General features: G+C 39.7%; 1 protein-coding gene across 2 annotated transcripts in view; it reads right to left on the bottom strand.

Moving 5' to 3' along the window:
• Positions 1 to 21,469, bottom strand: part of nr3c2 (nuclear receptor subfamily 3, group C, member 2) — a 271,870-nt gene extending 250,401 nt beyond the window's left edge. The window contains exons 1-2 of one of the 2 annotated variants that reach the window (XM_055646550.1): positions 21,303 to 21,469; positions 17,447 to 19,246 (exon numbers count right to left, since the gene is read on the bottom strand). In XM_055646550.1, coding sequence (XP_055502525.1) covers positions 17,447 to 19,227 — 1,781 coding nt within the window. In that variant the 5' untranslated portion in view covers positions 19,228 to 19,246; positions 21,303 to 21,469. Of the gene's footprint in view, positions 1 to 17,446; positions 19,247 to 20,168; positions 20,315 to 21,302 lie in introns of those variants that run through there. The other variant, XM_055646544.1, reaches the window with a different exon arrangement.
• Between the last annotated feature and the right edge of the window lie 2,538 nt (positions 21,470 to 24,007).

A 24,007-nucleotide genomic window follows, 5' to 3' on the forward strand; every position in this document is an offset into this window, starting at 1 on the left:
AAAGGAACCTATTGACTTGACAGAATTCTAGATGAATTAATTGGTAAAATAGTTAACAATTTATACACAGTTCATACAGCGCTGCATTCGCTTTTTTTTAAATATCCGAATGACCTTTGACAAATCCCATGATTCCTTGCATGTATCGAGATACCGAACTCGCTTATTACAAGCACCATTCCTAATCTGTCCCTTCTTTGAAGTACAGGGTTGACAATTTTTGCCAAGAAATGCTGCAAGCTGCAGAGTTCAGGGCAACATTCAATTTAGCAAGAATAAAAGATGAAAGTGGATCAAAATGGTTGTTAAGAGTCATAAAAAGACTCACTGAATAATTGTGCCAATGTAACACTGGCATTTCTTTTTCTGCTCTATGAATCACCACTTAGTCATTCTTTCCCTCATTCACCAGCAGGGTTTGACATAGTATGGATATTTTTGATGTTAATTATAGTACAATAAAATTTCCAACAGCCATTTATTTTCAGCAGCTACAACAAACGTTAAATGCAGGGCAAAGCTGATATTTGCAAGATCCCTTTTTCCTGGTGTATTCTTTAAAATTCACAATTCAAAATTATTTATATCCTCTTTTCACAATTCACAAACTCTGCTCCAAGACACTACTCAAAAAGGCTACTTAGATGTACAAGCTGTATAAGCTCTATATGATTAAATATGGCCAATATTTTTATTGCTTCATTCTCCAATTAAATTTTATTTTGTTTTTGATTCCCAAGCAAATCGAAGCAAGAATAATATGCAGCTTATCAGAAATAGCACTGCAGTAAGCCTCTGCTGTAACTATCATGCACAAGTTCATGACCCACTCACCAACTCCAGCACACTGCAGGACGCAGGAAGGGTAATTACTAAGGAACAATAATGACTCTGCCATTGCAATTTCACACCTCACTGGTTATAATTACATCAGGTATCTTATTTATATCCCTATTTTAATTTTTGTATCACTTGGCCCGTTCACTCCACTTCTATCGAATTGTCTCAAGCAGACTGGACACAACTATATTAATTAAGATGACACCAACTTGTCATGATAGCAACATACAAGTACTGTAATCTCAGAAATAAACATTTTATCTGCCAACAGTGATAATATTTCTGACATTTGTCAATGTATCCACTCTTTATCTGCTATAAGATGACAGGCAAGCTATGGTTATATCCTACTGGACAACCACAGCCACAACCCTAATGAGGACTAGGATGAAGCAAGGCCATTTCATCCCTGTTCTTAATCTCTCTCACTGCAATATTGCATCTCACTGCCAACAAGATCTCTTTTGGAATGTGGCTAATATACAAATCAGATGAGGAACTGTTCAGCTTACATTGCCTCCAGTTCAGAACCAAGGTCATTCTGACCTCAGGCCTGGACCGGCAGTACATACAGTCTGCGATTCATGGACATCACCAGTTGCTGGGTGTCTTCTCTGGTGATGCTCTGTATTGCAGCCATCTTTAGCTTATGCTTGTTTTGGGGGGCTCGTCTCCTTCAGTTTTCTCTTCAGCATATAAAAGGCATGATCAATTGGGTTCAGATCGGGTAATTGACTTGGCCACTCAAGAATTGACCATTTTTTAGCTTTAAAAAAAACTCCTTTGTTGCTTTAGCAGTATGTTTGGGATCATTGTCTTGCTGTAGAATGAACCGCCGGCCAATGAGTTTTGAGGCATTTGTTTGAACTTGAGCAGATAGGATGTGTCTATACACTTCAGAATTCATTATACTACTACCATCTGCAGTTGTATCATCAATGAAGATAAGTGAGCCAGTACCTCCAGCCATACATGCCCAGGCCATAACACCCCCACCACCGTGTTTCACAGATGAGGTGCTATGCTTTGGATCTTGGGCAGTTCCTTCTCTCCTCCATACTTTGCTATTGCCATCACTCTGATACAAATTCATCTTCATCTCATCAGTCCACAAGACCTTTTTCCAGAAATGTAGTTGCTCTTTTAAGTACTTCTTGGCAAACTGTAACCTGGCCATCCTATTTTTGCGGCTAACCAGTGATTTGCATCTTGCAGTGTAGCCTCTGTATTTCTGTTCATGAAGTCTTCTGTGGACAGTGGTCATTGACAAATCCACACCTGACTCCTGAAGAGTGTTTCTGATCTATCGGGCAGATGTTTGTGGGTTTTTCTTTATTATAGAGAGAATTCTTCTGTCATGAGCTGTGGTGGTCTTCCTTGGCCTGCCGGTTCCTTTGCGATTAGTAAGCTCACCAGTGCTCTCTCTCTCTCTTCTTAATAATGTTCTAAACAGTTGATTTTGGTAAGCCTAAGGTTTGGCTGATGTCTCTAACAGTTGTATTCTTGTTTCTCAGTCTCATAATGGTTTATTTGACTTTAGTTGGCACAACTTTGGTCCTCATGTTGATAAACAGCAATAAAAGTTTCCAAGGGTGATGGACAGACTGGAGGAAAGACTAGGTGCTGAATACCTGCTCTTATACCTGCATTAAGGAGGCAATTAAACACACCTGAGCAATTACAAACACCTGTGAAGCCATGTGTCCCAAACATTATGGTGCCCTGACATGGGGGGGCTATGTATAAACACAGCTGTAATTTCTACATGGTGAAACCAAAATATATAAAAATACCCTTTAATAAAATGACAATGTGCACTTTAACCACGTTATCTGTCCTGCTATTTACTTCTTCAAAAAATTCCAGCAGATTCGTCAGGCAAGATCTCCCCTTCATAAAACCAGCTGACTTTGGCCTATCTTATCATGTACTCCATAACCTTATCCTTCATAATAGAAACATAGAAATTAGGTGCAGGAGTAGGCCATTCGGCCCTTCGAAGCCTGCACCGCCATTCAATATCATCATGGCTGATCATCCAACTCAGTATCCCGTACCTGCCTTCTCTCCATACCCCCTGATCCCCTTAGCCACAAGGGCCACATCTAACTCCCTCTTAAATATAATGGACTTTTACCAACCACTGAAGTCAGGCAAACCGGCCTATAGTTTCCACTATTATGCTTTGCTCCCTTCTTGTACAGTGGGGCAACATTCCAATCGTCTGGCACCACTCCTGACTCTAGTGATTCCTGAAATATCACTATTAATGCCTCCACAATCTCTGAAGCCACCTCTTTCAGAACCCTAGGGTGCAGTCCATCTGGTCCAGGTGACTTATCCACCTTCAGACTTTTCAGTTTCCCAAACACCTTCTTATTAGTGATAGCCACGCCACTAACTTCCACCCCCTGACTCTCTTGAATTTCAGGTATGTCTTCCACTGTGAAGACTGCTGCAAAAAAGTTATTCAATTCCTCTGCCATTTCTTTATTCCCAATATCACTTATCCTGCATAATTGTCCAGTGCTCCAACGTCCACTCTTCTTACTCTTTATATAACTGAAGAAACTCTTGCTATCCTCTTTTATATTAGTGGCTAGCTTCCCTTTAGATTTCATCTTTTCGCCCATATTGCCTTTTTAGTTACCTCCTGTTGTTCTTTAAAAGCTTCCCGACAGTCTGGCTTCCCACTAATCTTTGCTATGTTATATGCCTTCTCTTTTAGTTTGATAAAGCCGTTGACTTCCATTGTCAGCCACGGTTGCCTCATTCTCCCCCGAGAATCCCTCTTCCTCTTTGAAATGAAAAGATTCTGCATCATCCGAGTTATTCCCAGAAATTCCTGCCATTGCTGTTCCACCGCGATTCCTACTAGGGTCCCATTCCAGTCAACTTTGGCCAGCTCCTCCCTCATGCCTCTGTAGTCCCTTATGCTCAGCTGTAATACCGACAGATCTGATTTCATCTTCTGCCTCTCAAATTGCAGGTTAAACCGTATCATGTTGTGGTTGCTACCATCCTTTACCTTGAGTTCCCTTATCATTACACAACACTAAATCCAGAATTGCCTTTTCCCTGGTAGGCTCCATTACACGCTGCTCTATGAAAGCAGGCACTCGGAGGCACTCTACAAGTTCCCTTTCTTGGGGTCCAGTACCAATTTGATTTCCCAAGTCTACCTGCATATTAAAATTTCCCATGACCACCGTAACATTGCCTTTCTTACATGCTGTTTGTATCTCCTGATGTACCGTATCTCCTGGCTACATTTGGGGGCTTGTAAATAAATCCCATTAGGGTATTTTTATTCTTGCAATTTCTCAGCTCTATCCACAATGTCTCTACATCTTCTGATCCTATGTCACCCCTTGTTAAGGACCAAATTTCATTCCTTCCCAGCAGTGCTCCCCCAACCCATCTGTCTGTCTTTCCGATAGGGCGTAGAAACTTGAACATTAAGCTCCCACTTCTGATCCTCATACAGCCACATCACACAACATCATCTATATAATTAAAAGTCTCATCTTGACCACTTCCTGTTTGCACTGTGCTTTGATTTTTGAAAAAAACGCTATGACATATGGCTGTGATTTTTTTGGCCATCTTACTCAGAGTATTCCTCCACTGCGCAGGCCCCAAGGATTTTTCCCATCGATGAAAAATAAAAGACTTATTAGTGTTTAAAAAATCTTGAGGTTCTCTCTCCTGTCAATCACTGCCATTAAGGCCACGCCCCTTCCAGCTGGAGGGGGAGGGACGATAAAACCCGGAAATGTGGGCGTGGATCAATCTGTCTGCAAGATGGCGAGGGAGAGGTCATGACTCTCTGTTTGAGCTGGGAACTTACAGAACACAGTGAGTATGCAATGTACTTGTATAAATGCTTTGTTAGCCCTTAATGAGAATTAAATGAGTTGTTTGTCTTGAGGCTGCCCTGTGCTTGAAAGTGCAATGGCAACGGAAATGAAGTGAAAATGCAATCAGCTGCTTGGCTTGGGCCTGCCCTGTGCTAGAAACTGCAATGCAATTGCAATGCAATTGGAAATGAAATTAGTTGTTTCGCCTGCCTGAAACCACTAATTTCGGCCCACACGGCCCCTATTAGCCGAGAAACTAGTCCCTTTTGCCCAAAATGCCCGCATTAGCCCAGGAGGAGCATTTTGGCCCAAAAGACCTGTGGCAGGTCAGGAAAAGTCCAGAAAAAGTCTTTCACTGAGATTTCACTCAGATGTTTTTTTAAAAGAGCGCATTCGGCCCATCAGGCCTGTACTAGCCCAGGAGTCCCTTCGGCCCATCAGTATATATTCCTCCTGCAAGTATTAAACCTCACCACAGTATTTTACTCCCTCCCTTCATTTTCTCCCTGTGAGATCCAAGCCAGGATAGACTTTCCTCCTTCATTGCTGTGATCTGCAGAAAAAGATGAAACATTTCTAAAATTGATTCTCCACCCCCTCCCCTTCTCTCTCTCACAGTCCCTCATCTGTTTTGGGCAGAATTTCTGGCAGTTTCTGAGCTGCCAGCCCACCAGGCCTGAGTGACTGAGCTGCCAGCCCACCAAGCCTGAGTGACTGAGCTGCCAGCCCACCCGGCCTGAGTGACTGAGCTGCCAGCTCACCAGGCCTGAGTGACTGAGCTGCCAGCCCAAGAATCCATTTGGCCCACAATGTCCATACCAGCCCTCTGGAAACCAGTCCCTTCGGCTCACAACATCCATACTAGCACTCCAGAAAGTCCCCCACCCCCCCCCCCCCCCCCCCAATGGCCAGCAATATTGGAATTTGTGGAGAGGCGGAATATTAGATTGGGGGACCGTGTGAACATGGGACCCAACGGGTCCCACTTAGTCTAGTACCTATTAATTTCCTCGTGCTACCAGCTCACCCACTTTATTTCTTATACCACGTGCATTCAAATACAACACACTACTACTTAAGATACCAAATATGTGAATCTTTTTTATAAAATCCTTCACTTCTAGTAAGTTCAGAAATAAAATGAGGTAAGATTTAAGAAAAACATTGAGTTTGCCCAAAATATTCTAGAACATCGTAGCCAATAAATTTCACCTGCAGTAGAATTTCCTAAGTTATTAGTTCAGAAAAAAAACTTGAACGCCAATTGACAGCAAAAAAAGAAAACCAGATAAATAAAGTAATTTTAGTCATTTTGATTCAGGAAATGGCATTGGGAAAAGTGGCCAGTGCCTTTGTATGAGTCCACACAACAATTTAGAACTTCCCAAGCAGATGGACGGGACTTTGATCTGTTATCTCATCACAAAGACAAAGTGTGCAGATCTGAAATCAAATAACACCGTAGTCTGCATGTAGTATATTAAGTATATTTTGTAAACAGCAGAACAAGCAACACACAGGCAATTTCAACACAAACAATGAATTGACGACATATGTTTCTAAATGTATTTACAATTTTGTTACTTTAAACCGGCTAAGCTTTTCTAGCTTGTGATTTAAGTAACATCCACAAATATTTTGAGCATCAAACTTCGAAGTTCATAGCAGCTAAACCCTCTGATCGTTTAAAAAAAGAATCACTTTAAAAGTTTGGGATGCCAAATTAACCATTTCTTCTACCTACAGTAATTATTTCCTTCTTAATGCTCGAAAATCAAAAACAAATAGTTTCAAATAGAATTTTTGCTTTGGGGACATTGGTACTGGGCCTGTGATTGATGCTGTTGAGTGTATCTAGTGCCTCAGTCTGGGAGAAATGGCCCAAAAAAGGGTAACATTGGTTGGCGTATCCTTCCAGTGAGTATGAACAATATTGTGGAGATGCCACTGATCTATACCAGGCAAAACAGATACAAACACCTCCATTAGAATATCACTAAAGTAATGGCCGCAAGCCTAAAGCCTCCCACATATTTAACCAAAACTACACTCAAAGTCATAATATAAAGCCACACATGTCAAACTAATAGTTTAGGAAAGAACTGCAGATGCTGGTTTAAATTGAAGGTAGACACAAAATGCTGGAGTAACTCAGCGGGACAGGCAGCATCTCTGGAGAGAAGAAATGGGTGACGTTTCGGGTCGAGACCCTTCTTCAAACTAATAGTTTGCAGTTTTACTGGAGGAAAAGTCACTTGATAATACTCATCATTGTTTGTTTATTCTTAATTATTAACCACAAAAAGCCTTGTCACTGATATACATTCCACCAATGAACTACAATGTATCTGGTAGTTCAAATACAGAAACATTTAACTCCAAAAGCTTATAAACATAGTGTACATTCTTTATTTTCTTCCATAAATGCTTATAAACACCAAGTTAAAAACTCAAAAACCTTCATATAACTTTAATTACATTTGTCCCCCATTATTGTTACATGATGTGATGTAAGAATCTGGTTCTTGAGTAACATAAATAGCCATTTTGTAACATTTTAGAATTATAAAAGAGCATATGTTTTGTAAAGGAACATATTGCTACTGAGTTGGACAATTTGTGCACAATATATTATTTATTGAAGTTATTTATTGAACAATAATTTCTGCTTCAATGTCCCAACTATTGTGTTAAGGACAGGATTTGTAACCTACCATGACTAGGAACAGACGGGAAAAGAGCAAGCACAATTGATATTGTCAAAGGAAATATACTTTTATTCACAGTTGCTGTCATTCCAACACTTCACTTATGAAGGAAGTTTGAGGCAAATGACAGAACCATTTGAAATGCGAGCCTCTTCATACACCTAAACCAAGTCCAATGATGCTTTTAGCACCCTGATAACATTTAACCGCTCAAATATTAGTGCAACCGCCTTGGTTGTATTGACCAGGTGTCTTTCAAAATAGAAATGGTAAGTTAAAATAATTGTTCACATCCCGTAAGAAAAGTTTGCACTAAGCTCTTGCCACCCAGCAAGAAGCTACTGAAGCGCATCACAATTTACCAGCCAGGAGACCTCAGGTCTTTGCAAACAGGAGCCATTTCCCGCTTTGTAATTGTTTAAGATGGCGATGATTTTGTTTCAGAAACTCATTCTCTGAATGCAAGTGTTTCTAATGCAGTCATTTATTCATCCAACCACATGGATCTTGGCTGTATTCAAAATGTATGCAAGTAAATTTAATTACATTTATCAATTAGCGAAACGTGATTATAACTAATTTCTCCCATTATATATCCGGGCCGCTCCATAATTCCTCAGCAGCATAATCACCGATGTTTTATAAAGCTATATCATAACTTCCCTATTGTTATATTCTATTCCCAGGCTATTGAAGGCATGTGTTCCATTGTGCCTTCTTGACCACTGTATCTACCTGTGCTGCCACCTTCAGGGATTCTTGGACTTGCACAATAGAGTGCCTCTGTTCATCAATACTTTCAAATTCCCACTATACAATGTGTTTGTCCTACCCTTATTCATCTTCTGAAAGCGCATCAATTTGCACTGATCAGGATTATATTTCATCTTCCATGTCTCTGCCCCATTAAACAACTGATCAATATCATTATATCGCCTGTGACTATCTTCTTCATTATCAATAACTCAAAAATGTTCATGCCATTTTCAAACTTACTAATCATATATGCCAAGGTAGACCAAAATGCTGGAGAAACTCAGCGGGTGAGGCAGCATCTATGGAGCGAAGGAATGGGTGACCCTATATGCTACTTTCATATCCAAATTGCTAATGTACATACAAATATTAAGAGTCCCTGCAATGCTCCTGTAAAACACTACAGGTCGCAAGCTTCCAATCGCAAACCTACCCTCCACCATCATCATCTGTCTCCTATTACTAAACCAATTTTGTACTAGTTTAAAAGCCATCTTGTTGAAATCTCATTGTCTGCACCTCATTTTTACCTAGCCCTATCTTTCATTCATTTGTTCTATTTCTCTCTATATCACCGTCTCTATCTCTCGTTTCACTTTCCACTGAATCTCAGTCTATAGACAGGTCTCTACCCGAAATGTCACCTATTCCTTTTCTCCAGAGATTCTGTCTGACTCGCTGAGTTACTCCAGATTTTTGTGTCTGTCTTCGGTTTAAACCAGCATCTGCAGTTCCTTCCTACACGTATGAACAGAAAGAATGTTTTAAGGAATGTTGCTGTTAAGACCATGGATTCTTTCTTGTATATGTGATAAATGTTCTAAATTTGTTGGGTGTGAAATCATAGACATTACAGTATAATGTTACAGAATCTAATCCTCCTTTCACTGCCAAGTCCCTTTTCACTGTTGTGAAATACTAAACTCTTGAGGACTGAGGTCTCTCGTTATTTGTGGCTATTTTGTGTTTGGAGCTCCTTCCCACATCCCCAACCCCTCATTTTTGAGTAACATACATCCAGATCCAGTTGGAATAAGAAAACAAATTATACCTGGTACAACATATGGATTCAACCATTTTTTTCCAAAGAATCTGTTACTGCCACAGAAGCTATAAGTACCCAGTTTTACATATTTTTAGAATGTCTTATTATTTTGCTCTCCTCGTAGCTCTGTCTGCTGGTTCAACATAGTTTCAGCAACGCTACAGTACATCATGCCAATGGGATATGGGATTGAGCCAACAAAATTACGTTCCTTGAATTATTCAATATGGATGTTTCACAGTGCTACAGTTGAAGTTGCAAATAAAACCAGGTACGGCAGCACAGACAGAAACTTCAATGGTATTTGACATTCTTATGTGTGACAGAGATGGATTACCTGCCCAAACTAATCCTGGGCCATGGGATTATGTTCTGCTTGCTAGGTTTTTATCCTTCTATGTCCAAATACAAAAGCCCTCCATCGATCTTGGCCTAGCCAGGATTCTTTCTGTTTCATTGTACGTTTAACTTCATTAATTTCTCTCAATATTCCTCTGTCTATTGTTAGTATTACCTTTTATTTAACCATGTGGTGTTTTCCACAAGCAGAATCTATTAGTGTGTGTGCGTGCATTAATTGCAAGCCTTGTTTATCTTTAATATTTCTTATTCTGATGAAGGCTGCATGTTTGCAAAACTATAACTGTCTATGTTTGTTTGACAAGATGAATACTTGCAATTTTCTCTGCGAGAAAAGGATTGTTCAAGAAATACTTCATTAATAAATGGCTTAGTTGAAAATCCCCTCTCTGTTATCTATGATCCCTAATGGAACATCAGCTCTCCCTCTCTCTCTCTCTCTGAGCGCTTGCAAGGACCAATCCAGGAACATTATCATTGCTGCTTCACTCACGAGGATGGCAGTTTTATGGAAACTAGACCTTGATACGAGCCACATATGTAATCACTCATGTTCATGATAATGCAATTATACATTCCTCCAAATTGCCTGCATAACACCTTTATATGTTTTGGGCATGCAACCTGCATCCTATGACGAAAGCTGGATACTGCCCTCAGGTTTCATCAGAAACTATCACTAGTGATGAATGTTTGATCGCTCTTACCAACACAGCTGGGTATCATGCAAACGTTTACAATCTCCTCCGTGTTCAGGACAGTCATTTACTTCCACACTTAATGTGCTCAATAATTCAACAGTTTAACACACAATGTTACAAGGTTTAAGAAAGAACACATTTGTATTTATGCAGTCTTCCATATTCTCAAAGTTTTATAGAGCACTCAGCAGCAAATGAATTATTTTAATACTTCACATTTTTGGTGTACAACCAAAGCTGTTTGCTATTTTAAATAATAATATACCAGATATTTTTTTTTGGGTGGGAGAAGTGGAAACTAACGTAATTAAGGATGAAGCATTGAACGTGACAACTGAAAAGCTCTGTGTTTGTTTGTTGCTGTTAATGAAAGAAGATCTCTGGCAGACATGTCAGAGCAGGTTTCCAATGGAACTTAGCCCTTTAGATGGAGAAGAGAAAGTTACTGACAATTAGGAGGGAGGGGGAATAACATAGCAGGGGGATAACATAGAATCAGTTTACTTTCTTCTAAATGAATATGGTTTGGATGAAATAAATTCTGATATTGTATATTCTGTTTAACTATAAAATAATGGATCTGCTGTTTTCACTACTAGAAATTGCACTAACACATTCGAAGCAATTTGCCCAAATAAGCATTTATTGAGAGTGCAGTCACAAAAAAGGCAACTATTAAATCTTTAAAATATGATGTTTCTAATTTAATAAGAAACAGATTACTATGCATCAAAGCCACCAGCAAATGATTCAATATTATTTTTTTCTTAATGATTTTAAAAATATCATTTACCTAATGTTAAGTTACTAACAGGTGGTAAGTTAATGCACCAATTAAAACCAGTCAAAACCTGTTTTGGTGTGAACCTATCACTCAAACACCAGTAGCAACTGGGTCTATGCTCTGCTGCACACCTGCCTTGGAAATCCAATTTGGCTTCTGTGACCAGATGGTTAGATATACGAGAGAGAGAGGACAGTAGGTGAAGAGGTGAACGGGGATAGCTGGTGGATGGTTGTAATAGGGCTGGCTGTAATAGATTTACAGCCATCCACCAATAGGGGATAGCTGGTGGATGGCTGTAAATCTGTTATTGTGAAGGGGGTAGGGTGAAAATAGTGAGGGATCAAGCAGGATAAATAGACATTGGGTCTGAACTGATCAAAAGACTGTGAACGAGTGAATCAGGAAACGGTTTGAATCATTTGAAAGCACTACTAGATTTAATTTATATTAATAGACTTTTGCAGAAAAAAAACATTCTCTTTTCACACTCATTCCCTAACTTATTAAATCACTGCTGAAAGGCTCTTTCTGGGAATACAATTTGCCAAGTATTTTTTGATATGACCACCAACAGTCTCAAGAAAAGCAGTAATGGTGAACTGGGGCAAAATTGTTCTGTCCAATCACTGCTGCATATGTGCTTCCCCACTGCGCCCCTTCAAGCTAACTTCAAGTTAAATATTTGCTTCCAGCCTGCGTATCTAAATCTTAATTTATTAGTTCAGCAAACCATTGAAAAATGTGCACAGTTGATGTTTGGTCAGTACCAGCTGTAAAACACTCATGTTCATTCTGTCACTTCTGTGGCTCAATCGGAAAACCCTTTCTGTTCATTATTTTAAAATAGTAAAATAAAAAATCTTTTGGACCAGATGAAAAGAGGATAAAGGGAAATTGATATAGCAATGGGAATACAAATGGTTTAGCTTCCAGTCCTCAACAATCCCAACTGCATATTTAAAATTCTCATCTGCGCATTAGTCCCACAACTCTCCAAAAATGTCCATTCTTTCAACTCCGGCATCTTGTTTCACCTTCCTCACACGTGGACTTACCAGCAATGGGATGCGATCAGCTGGTCCAATTACTCCCAAATTTTAACTCTGCCTCTTCAACTCAATGCATTTCTTTAACATTTTATTAAAATATACCTCTTTAACTAATTTAATAATCACCTTGCTATAATATCTCCTCTCCATGCTAATTTGTGTTTAATTATATTGTGAATTATCTTTGGAATTTTCTGCACTAAAGTTGCTGTACAAATCCAAGCTATAATTGTTAATTGTCCAAATGAATTTTAATCGTAAACCACAAAGTCCTTTTCCAGGAGTCCTGATAATCTGTTTAAGAAGGAACTGCAGATGCTGGAAAATCGAAGGTACACAAAAATTCTGGAAAAACTCAGTGGGTGCAGCAGCATCTATGGAGCGAAGGAAATATGCAACGTTTCGGGATGAAGGGTTTCGGCCCGAAACGTTGCCTATTTCCTTCGCTCCATGGATGCTGTTGCACCCACTGAGTTTCTCCAGCATTTTTGTGTCCTGATAATCTGTCAAGACAAAAAACAATTCTATAAAATACTTGTACTTCCTTTCTCCTCATCTGGAAGCAATTGCCATTATTATGATAGCACCAACAAACTAAATAGATCATTTATACCCCGAAAACAATGTGTTAAAATACATGCTGATCAGCACTACTTTGATATAAACCAATTCAGCAAAGTTTTTAAACGATCAAGAAAACGTTTGCATTTAAAGCAATCGCTAATCAATTTTATATACTTACTCATTCCCATTCCTTTATGTACACACTTACAATTTATTTTCAAAGACCTGCCACATAAATTCTATGAAGTGCAACAACTGATGCAGTTTGGTAGGATTATAATGCCAACAGATCTAAGTTATCACTTCTGCTGAAGGCACCTTAAGGAAACACTTTTTCTCAGAGAGTGTGGTGAGTCTGTGGAATTCTCTGCCTCAGAGGGCGTTGGAGGCAGGTTCTCTGGGTGCTTTCAAGAGAGAGCTAGATAGGGCTCTTAAAAATAGCGGAGTCAGGGGATATGGGGAGAAGGCAGGAACGGGGTACTGATTGGGGTTGATCAGCCATGGTCACATTGAATGGCGGTGCTGGCTCAAAGGGCCGAATGGCCTACTCCTGCACCTATTGTCTATAATTGAACTGACAGCTACTCCAAAATAAAGCTCCACTTTTAATGGTATTCATGGAAAAGTGTACTTAAAAACCATCTTATGAGTTTGCAGCACATTAACCCTCTGAGAATTATTCTATCAAATATGGAAAATATTAATTTAGAAAAAACACAAAGGATGACAACAAGTATAGAAGACGGATTTTACATTTTATATTTCCCGGTGACTGTTATGGTCATCGAAATATTGTTGACTGAAATAGCAACTAATATTAATGGACAGGAAATGATCTGGTAATAACAGGAATGTATTTCATAAACTGAACTGGACATGTGGCCTAATATTCAATTGCAAAAGGCAGGAGCACGTTCCTTACAATTCATTCAGACCCACATAAGTTCAACTTAGAGACATGAACAGGTTATTTCATTTCCGTATACACTGACCAAGCCAAAAGTTTTTTTCTTTAACAACATAGGTTAACAAAATATGAACAAAATAGAATATTTCAATTATACTTCCAAGTTATTGAAAAAGCCACTGAGTTTGTTATCGACTGCATGCCATATTGTGCAACTCCAAATACCTAAATCTGCAGAAAACCCATGAAAATGCAGACTGCATTTTTTCCCCCTCAAGTCATCACACATCTATGGATTCATTATAACATATGCTGTGTTGTTGTACAAAGAACTATTTGGAAAGGAGGTTGTGAGATTTAAGGTAGAAACTACAACATCTACATTTCTAGAAACTGGAGAGTGGAAGATTAAATTAATGTAAAGGTGAGTATTAAGATGTTAACTGGATTAAAATAAATCGAATTCTAATTAACTAAATTAATCCAAGTAATGAAAACATAGTGCAATTACAAAAATATAAATATTATAAAAATATGACCACAATTGTTATTTACCTAATACAGTGCCCTCCATAATGTTTGGGACAAAGACCCATTGTTTATTTATTTGCCTTTGTTATTTATTTGAGATTTGTAATAGAGAAAAAAAAATCACATATGATTAAAGTGCACATTGTCAGATTTCAATAAAGGCCATTTTTATACATTTGGTTTTACCATATAGAAATTACAGCAGTGTTTATTCATAGTCCTGCCTCCATTTCAGGGCACCATAATATTTGGGACACATGGCTTCACAGGCATTTGTAATTGCTCAGGTGTGTTTAATTGCCTCCTTCATTAAGGTATAAGAGAACTCCGCGACCTCCAGACTTTCCACCACCTTTGGAAACTTTTATTGCTGTGTATCAACATGAGGGCCAATGTTGTGCCAATGAAAGTCAAAGAAGCCATTATGAGACTGAGAAACAAGAATAAAACTGTTCGAGACATCAGCCAAACCTTAGGCTTACCAAAACCAACTGTTTGGAATATCATTAAGAAGAAAGAGAGCACTGGTGAGCTTACTAATCGCAAAGGAACCGGCAGGCCAAGGAAGACCTCCGCAGCTGATGACAGAAGAATTCTTTCTATAAAGGGCATGTCCCACTTAGCGATTTTTTCGGAGACTGCTGGTGTCATATCAGTGTCGCCAAATGATTATGAACATTTCAAATTCCAGCAGCAACAAAAAAATGTTGCGAGACTTGAAAAAAACACAGCGATGACATGTTACGTCAGTCAATGTCGCTGAAAAAAATCGCCAAGTAGGATAGGCCCTTAAGTCAATCTATAAGGCCAAGTCAATCACCCGATCTGAATTTAGTTGAGCATGCCTTTTATATGCTGAAGAGAAGACTGAAGGGGACTAGCCCCGAAACAAACATAAGCTAAAGACGGTTGCAATACAGGCCTGGCAGAGCATCACCAGAGGAGACTGGTGATGCCCATGAATCACAGACTTCAAGCAGTCATTGCATGCAATGGATGTGCAACAAAATACTAAACATGATTACTTTCATTTACATGACATTGCTGTGTCACAAACATTATGGTGCTCTGAAATGGGGGTACTATGTATAAACACTGCTGTAATTTCTGCATGGTGAAACCAAAATGTATAAAAAAAACTTTATTAATATCTGACAATGTGCCGGCAACTTTAACCACATATGATTTTTCTCCACTTGGCAGAGACCTCTAGGCTGAATATTGGTCTTCCACAATAGCTTACTGAATTCTATTCTTGATCCTTGAGTAGTCTTACCTTCTCCCTAGTTAACTTCTTGTTTTTAATTATAGGTATAAAAAGCTTTGAGATTTTCTTTAATTCGACTCGCCAAACCCATTCCATTGACCCCTTTGGCCCTTCTAATACAACAAACTATGTTTTAGAGGTTTGAACACTATAGAAACATAGAAAATAGATGGAGGAGGAGGCCATTCGGCCCTTCGAGCCAGCACCGCCATTCATTGACTATGTATGCAAACCATTCAAAATATCAAGCCCTTTTCACTTGCTTGACCATAACTTTGACTTTTGTACGCAAATTACATGATTTTTAAAATAAAATGGCATTACAAGATTTTATATAATGCAAGTTTGAGCATCAACAGGCTATGCTCACAATAATTCAGTTGCATAAATTCCTGCTAATTCAGAAGCTGGAAAACCACTGCTGTGCAGCCAGAATGAGTAGAACTCCTGAAAACTACAACTCACTCAAGCATTTCCTTGTTAAATACTTTTACCTACCTCTGAAACATACAACCAAGCTATTTACTTGGTCTGCGTAATATCTGCTTTAAAATAGCAGCATGGACCACCAATGATTCCAAACCTGCATCAATAGGCTGTGGCCCCAAAAATATCAGCAAACAAAATTGAACTGCTATAATTTTAATCAGTCATTAAGAGTCCTGATATCTGAACTCTGTATTAGCAGAATCACTGAATACGATTTGCTCTCTTGAAATTCTGACCAGGGAGCATGTACTATTATCCAGGTGCTTGAGAAAGCTATCAAATGTAGACATTTTAAAATGTAACATTCAAAGGTGTGGGCATTTTTCTCATTGTATAAAATAAATACAGGCATCAAAATTCAAACTATTATAGTATTAGTTTGATTAAATATTAGAAATAAATCAAACATTCAGTATATGTAAATGAATTTAAAATGTTGAAGAATATGTAAAGTTTATTAACTCAATACTTCTGTGTTACCATTAATAGATAACACATGTACCATTTCTGCCAAGTTAAATTATATTTGCCAATGTTTCATGCGTATCTTTTAATTACAGTGACTTCGAAACACTATTATCATATTAAATGCATATTATACCAACTCATTGTGGGAGCAAATTATAAATAGATATTTTTTTATATAATAAATTCAAATATGATACAAATTCAGATACAAAAATAAATCTTATTAGGCAAAAAAGGAGTCAACGTTTATAATAATGCTCCTCTTATATTACAATTAGGTGTGTATCCAATCATCTCAAATACATTTAGTCCCGAAAGACAGGGAACAGTTGGAAATAATAAGGTAATAATTGAACCAACCAGAGACCATGGAATAAATGTCATGAATATCAGAAACTCAAAACTGAATTAAAGATGCACGCCATTTGTAATTGCCTATAATATGTGAATAATTTACTTTTTAAATATTTTAAATTTCTCCATTCCAATCCAACCTTCCCAAATATATTTACATAGTTTTAGCATGTTAAAACAAGTAAGATGGAAACAAAACTGCTACATCTGACTAAACCAAATTACAAATCCTAACATCATGATACAACTTCATATTTTTCCATATTGTCACGATGACCACTCATATTTACACCAACATCATAATACACCACAAATGTACACTGTTCTGTACAGGTCAAAATTCAGAGAATCCCCTGATGCGCGGAAGCTATCCTGTTTAACAAATTGAGTTTCAGAACACTCAATTTTTCTCTAAAAGGTATCAACAAACATCTTGAGAAATAATTCTAATGATTTACAAAAGATATGCAACACAGCACTAATTTTCTGCTTTCAGCAATCTTAGATTAACATCTGTATACTCTCTATTTAATGGTACACACGAGATCATGTTCCCAATTCATCAGCAAAATTACAAAGTGTATGCATTCTTTAATCAGGTAAGACATCAAGAAATTTCTGTACTATACCAATCCTCTCATTTTCATCTGGACATTTGCGAAACACAATGTCATATGTTTTTTGTAAGAGCACAGATGAAGCATGATCTTGAATTAATTTCACAACGTAATTAAAAATACAAAATTATTGCCAAACTCACCGTGACATTTTCTCAGGAACGTATCCTTGCAGTGAATAGCCGTCATTTTTTCCAGCAGGTATGGAGTTCTGTGGCATGACAGAGTGTGATTTCCAGGATCCAAGTACAGTGCACACAGGAGTAATTAAATTTAAAAGCTGAGGTCTCGCATCCCTCATAAAGGGGCAGGGCATTGAAATTGTGCCACTGGCTCCAATTCTGTAATGAAACGATTGTCCAGTTGAATTAACACCTACAATGGTAGATGGGGGTGAACAGGTGGCTTGGCAGTAGCCCTCGTCACTTGGCTCCTGTTTGATCACTGTTGTGTTTGGTTGTGAAAAGGCATCATGTCCATAACTAGAACTGGAGGAAGATGCAAGAGCCCCTAAACTCCCATAAAGGTCAAACACATCTCCATAAGTTGTCTTGAGATCAATCAACTGATGTGCAATTTCTGAAAATGGATTTTCTGAAACTTGGCCAGTATACCCTGTGTTCAGACAGGCAGTTTCATTCATCTCACATTTTAAAGGCATTGAGAACGTTGAATTACATAGGTCTGAACTACCTCTACTTAGGAAACATGAATCGCTAAAATCACTGTCTACTTCTGTTTTTATAAACTGAACAGGATTGCCAATGTTAATTGAACTTGTCTTTAAACAATCAGTTTTTGTTTTCTCTTCTTTAAATACATTAATTTCCTCATGAATCTGATTTCTTCCTGCTGGGTTCTGATTCAGATTAATGATCATTCTTGACCCAGTAGCGGGACTGCAGTTGGGAAAGTGCATATTATTTACAGCAGTGCTGGAGACAGAAGAGGGCACACTGTTATTATTAGGGCTGGACAAAAGGGTATTACTAGTGGAGGCAGAATGAGGGGAAGCGAGATTAGTAGGAGTGGAAAGAGGCGAATTCATGTTATTAGGACTGGAGACTGAAGAACACAGGTTACTGACATGGACAGGGCTGCTGATGGAAGAGCACAAACTATTCATATTACTAGGGCTAGACATGGTTCGGCTACTTATCTTGGCAGAACCTGAGACAGCGCAATGAATGTCATTTGGGCTAGTGACAGAATTATTCAAATGATTGATGTTATCAGGGCTAGAGATGGAAGATCCCAAATTGCTAACAGTGTCCGGACTAGATAGAGCTAAGTAATTTATTTTAGCAGGACTAGGAACACAAGAGTTCATATTGTTAGGACTTGATACTGAAGAGCATAAATTATTATAGTTTATAGGACTGGAGATGCATGAACCTCGACTATTTCTTCCAGGACTAGAGGATGTAGAACATCGTCTCATCCCTCTCTGTGACAAGATAGCTTTCACCTTTTCCTCTTGAAGGTTCAATTCTTGTTCACCATTTTCAGCAATATTGCTGGACCTCCCCTCCATTTGTTCAGTCTGCAGGCTGTAGGTAAACTCGCTCTCCACATCTTTTACAGAATCCATATACAAACCCATAGACTCTGCAACAGTTTTTGAGAGTTCTTTAGCAGATCCGAGATGACACTTTGGATCTGAAGCAAGAAAACCAGGGTGCTGATACTGATGTTGTATTTGATAAGGTGGTTGATGATGAAGGATGGGAGAGACCTCCTGCCTCCTCTCTCCATTATCACTCTTTGAAACAGGTGGTATGCAACTAACATTAACAATAGTCATTTCATTGCTGTCACAGCTACCAATTTCATTGTCGGCAGCACTCAACGCAAGTTTGTTTAGAGGCCACTGTCTTCCAATATTCATTATTTCTGGGTAGTCAATATATCCTTTGGTCTCCATAGCTGTCTCTTTAATACACCTATAACAAAATTAAAGTCCATTTAAACATAATCCATCCTATTACACCTTTTCTGACAGATAAAATGCATGCATCAGTACAAGTATAAAATGGGCTCCAATTTTTTTCAATTCGCATTACCTTTAGTAAATCTAATTAACTAGTGGTTAAATACATTCCTATGCCCTTTAGTATTTCAGGGTAAAACTTACCGCAGCTACTTCAGTTCAGATTTTCTGTTTAACTAGCTTTGAAGTTCACACAAAGACAGCTTATTACCAAAAGATTTGATGCAGAAAGATATCTTGTGCAAGTTCTTTCAATTTATAAGCAATTGGTCATGAGGTGTTACTTAAAAATTTAAAATGCACATTTAAGAACACACGTTGACACAGGTGATATTTAAATATGCATACATTTCCATACAGACAATTGTGCAAAGAATAACTATCCCAGATCAGATAATTAAAACTAAAATCTTGCAACTTTCTCCCTTCTCTTGCTGAAAGTTTACGAATAATTGGACGATACAGGTGCATGTAGCATAAAACATATGCAGAACTAACTTATTCTCAGCCAGCTGGGATTTGTACTCAACCCCAAAGGAATTCCTCTTGTTCTTTCTTGCAAAAGTTGGGATATTGTCCCTCGGGTTCTTATTTACAGGTGACTCGACAATGAAACGACTCCACGGAACTGGATCGCTGTTATTGCTGAAGCGCCTGGATCTGCCCTGCTCCAGCGAGTTACTGATTTCGAATCCACGATCATTCGCCCTCACTTTCTTGCATTTCGCCTCGCAACTGCTGGAGCTCTGTTATCCTTCATCTGATGCCTTAATATTTACCAGGCAACACTTAACTCTCAATTACAACTTCAGTCGTCCTGTCAATAATAATGCAAAACATTAATTAAACTGTCAGCGCTGGTTTCTGCCACTTACCCGTTTTCCCCGACGACTTGTTTTTAACGCTTTCTAGCCGATTCGGGCAAGGACACATTCAGATCAAACACGAAACGTGCACTCATTATATAGATCTTTAAAATATAAAAATATATGCGAGTGTCTGCTCGAACGTGTTATGTATTATTTTTTCCACCAAAGTAGGGGCGGAGTGAGAACGGAAAGATTGGGCGGGTCCCTCTGCAAACTCTTCGCCAATTGCACACAAAGTGCTGGAGACCCGCCCGTGTCCGCCGCCGAATGGCTGCAAGCGGAGCGGACGTGCGGCGCTCTGCGGGACTTTTAATAGCCCCGGCCTCGCCAGTGGCTGCCGGAGCTGCCACTCGGGCGGGAGCTGCAAAGACATTTCCGAGGCCAAGTTGCAAAGGGAGCGGAGAGCCGCAGCGAGGAGCAACTTTGCGCAGCAGCGCCCGGAGATCGCCTCCCCGCCCAATGCACCGCAAAAACACCAGCTGACAGCCTCACCGCCCGGTACCTCTCTGCCACTTACTGCTGCCAGCCCAGCCTGTGCTGGCAAAACCTCAGTCAGGGGAATTGCTTTAATTTGTTAAAAATAAGGGACAAAATTGTTCCGCGTGTGTGACGCAATGCAAAAATAAAACCCCACGACTCTGCTTGGTGGGTTGATTAAAGGCTCATTTTTAATGGTTGCCTCAAGTGGAAAAAAACCCACAATTTCCATGCAAAGCTTTCAGTTTTATGCCGACAAGAAACCTACCGGTGAGGAGGAGGAGGAGGAGGAGGAGGAGGAGGGGAGAGGTGCCCTTTCATATCCCCCGGTCTCGTTCCCTCATCCCCAATAAATAATCACAAGAGAAAAGTTAAACTTCGCATCTGGAGATTGTAAGAAAGCCGCAGCTGTCCGGCTGGGCTGGGCTGGGCGTAGCAGCCAGAGATTTTACACCCTCCTCTCCACATCGCACTCTATTTCGGGAAGGAAAGGTCAATCAGCGCGGAGTCTCGGCGATTTCAATCGGGGTCGTTTCATACTCGTTGCAGAGATATCTTCCGGGCTGTCAGTGACAGTCAGGTTAACAAACCGCGAAACCACCTGGCCTAATACCTACTGAAAATATATAGAGGTCCATAGAGAGAGAGAGAGAGTGCACAAACCTTCACATCCAAGTCATTGCGATATAAGGTCAGCGGACTCTACAGCAAGAAAGATCGAAGATCTTGAAGGTGCAATACTCTTTAAAAAAAAATTGTTTTAACAAAACAGTACAGATCATTAAATCTCTCTCTCTGTGTGCAATCATGCAGCTGGAGGCTCGGCTCGGCTCGGCTCCCCGAATGAACAGTTGGGGGCTGTATTCCTTAATACAGGCCAAGTTCGCGAAACAAAACACAAACTGCGTGGTGAAACAGGGGCAAACTTTGTGCCCAGGAGAGTGTACGTCCGTCCGCCAGCCTGCCTGCCTTCCTTCGCTCCGCCGGGCTGTTGCCCGATGGTGTTGGCGAGGCGCTGAGACTCCTCCGGCAGCCCTCGCCGCCCTGATGTCAGGCTGTTTGTATTTACACGGCACTGGGCGAAATGCAAGGAGTAACCCGGCAAGAGCCAACACAAAACCAATGCAAAGGCCACCAGGCTTAACCCCAGCTACATCCTTGCGGATTTTGCCACGGTTTGTAGAATAAAAAACTACTCGACAGGATGTGGGTCAGCAGAGCGCCCCATCACACACGGCACTGCGCAGAGAATATGATTGTTCCCACCTTACTTGTCCCGGACCTTTCTCAACGTATGTTTTATTTCTCTAAACTTTATTTTCTGCTTCAGAAAGGCATTACCAACCGCTGCGGAGTGTGCTTGGCATGTGAACTGTCAAGAAATTATAGTCCGTTCTTTTTCCGCATCTATTTAAACAAATGTTCTATCGTACCCGTCATGACTTCATTCTTTATGCATTGAAGTTGAACTCCTCTGTCCCCCACCAGCACACACACACTGCCCTAGTCTTTGCTTCACTGTCAACAAAGCACTTTTTTTTACCTCCCCATTCTTCACGTTCAGTTGCTTTCAGCTCCAAGGCGAGTTATTCTCTCCATATTCCATAACTTGATTCCCTACTTCCTTAGTTGCTCAACTTACTTGCTGGCTCGAAGGGCCGAATGGCCTACTCCTGCACCTATTTTCTATGTTTCTCAATATCCCCCTCCCCTCCATCAACTGTTTCTGTCAAAGTAATTTGCACTCAAGTTGCAACTTGTGTCCCTGAATGTAAGTAGTTTGATCGTTCTCTTTCTCTATTAAGAATTTAGCAATCCAGATCTCTCGTCAAAAATCCAAGGAAATAGAAATCATACTTCCCAATGCTCAAAAATAAAGATAGATAATGTCAGCAAAATGAAGACTCGCCCATCTTGAAACTTCAAATACATTTCGAAGTTTAGAGAATGCACAATATGAAACGACCTGTAGTTATATACAACAGTGCTTCTTAAATTGGTGAATGAAAAATATTTTGGGGTGAATTAAATTAGAGGGGAGAATGAATTATTTTGGGGTGAATTAAACTAGAGGGGTGAATGAAGGGTGAATAATTTAATTTATTGAGATTTTTTTTTTTTCTATCTATTGCAGTCAGGCTGTGAGTGGGGTGTTGTGATTCGAGAGGGGTGGGTGGGAGGGAAAGGGCCCAGTCTTTGCAGACTGAAGTCAGGTTTTAAATAGGTGTGAATTGTTGTTGGTTGGGAGAGGGGGGGGGGGGGGGGGGGGGGGGGGGGGGGGGGGGGGTTAAGTTTCTGTTTATCAAACCTGCAGTGGAATTCATTCAGCTCATATAGACTCGCTTTTTCTGATTTTTCTTTGCTTGCAAATTAAGACACCAATTTGATGAAGGAATTCTTGCTATTGAGGGAGTGCAGCGTCGGTTTACAAGGTTAATTCCTGGGATGGCGGGACTGTCATATGCTGAGAGAATGGAGTGGCTGGGCTTGTATGCTCTGGAGTGTAGAAGGATGAGAGGAGATCTCATTGAAACATATAAGATTATTAAGGGTTTGGACACGCTAGAGGCAGGAAACATGTACCCGATGTTGGGGGAGTCCAGAACCAGGGGCCACTGTTTAAGAATAAGGGGCAAGCCATTTAGAAAGGAGACTAGAAAACATTTTTTCTCACAGAGAGTGGTGAGTCTGCGGAATTCTCTGCCTCAGAAGGTGGTGGAGGCAGGTTCTCTGGATACTTTCAAGAGAGGATTGGGCTCTTAAAGATAGCGGAGTCAGGGGATATGGGGAGAAGGCAGGAACGGGGTACTGATTGGGGATGATCAACCATGATCACATTGGCTCGAAGGTCCGAATGGCCTACTCTATTGTCTCTACTGCACCTATTGTCTTTGTTGAAGTACCTAAAGAAACCAGCTCTAGAGGAAGAGTGTGCAGAAGGAAGTAGTTCATTTCTGAAAGAAAGTGAAACGAACAGGACTCAAGAGGAGGTATGTTCAGGAAACAGGTCACTTGTGAAGGGTGACAAGGGAACTGAGAATAACAAACTTAAAAATGCAGTTACCTATGTTACAGATTATTACTCTGTTAATGATATGGGCAAGGAAAAACGTAATCTCAAGAGGAAATACCAGTACTCTCTCTTCAAAACTCATGAAAAGAAAGTGGAACAAAGAATATATTGAGTGTGGCTTTTCCCTTCCCCAAGATGAACTAGCAAAATCCTACTCCCTCAGCTCAGTGCATGTTTTGCAGGGTAAAATATAGCAACCAGTGCCTGGCTCCTTCAAAATTACAGTAATTTAAGAACAAAACATAACAATCATCAAAACAAGTCCATACAGTTTTTCAAAAACACTCGTGAGTAT

Source organism: Leucoraja erinacea, chromosome 1 (genome assembly GCF_028641065.1).
Source record: "Leucoraja erinacea ecotype New England chromosome 1, Leri_hhj_1, whole genome shotgun sequence".
Classification (NCBI taxonomy): Eukaryota; Metazoa; Chordata; class Chondrichthyes; order Rajiformes; family Rajidae; genus Leucoraja; species Leucoraja erinaceus.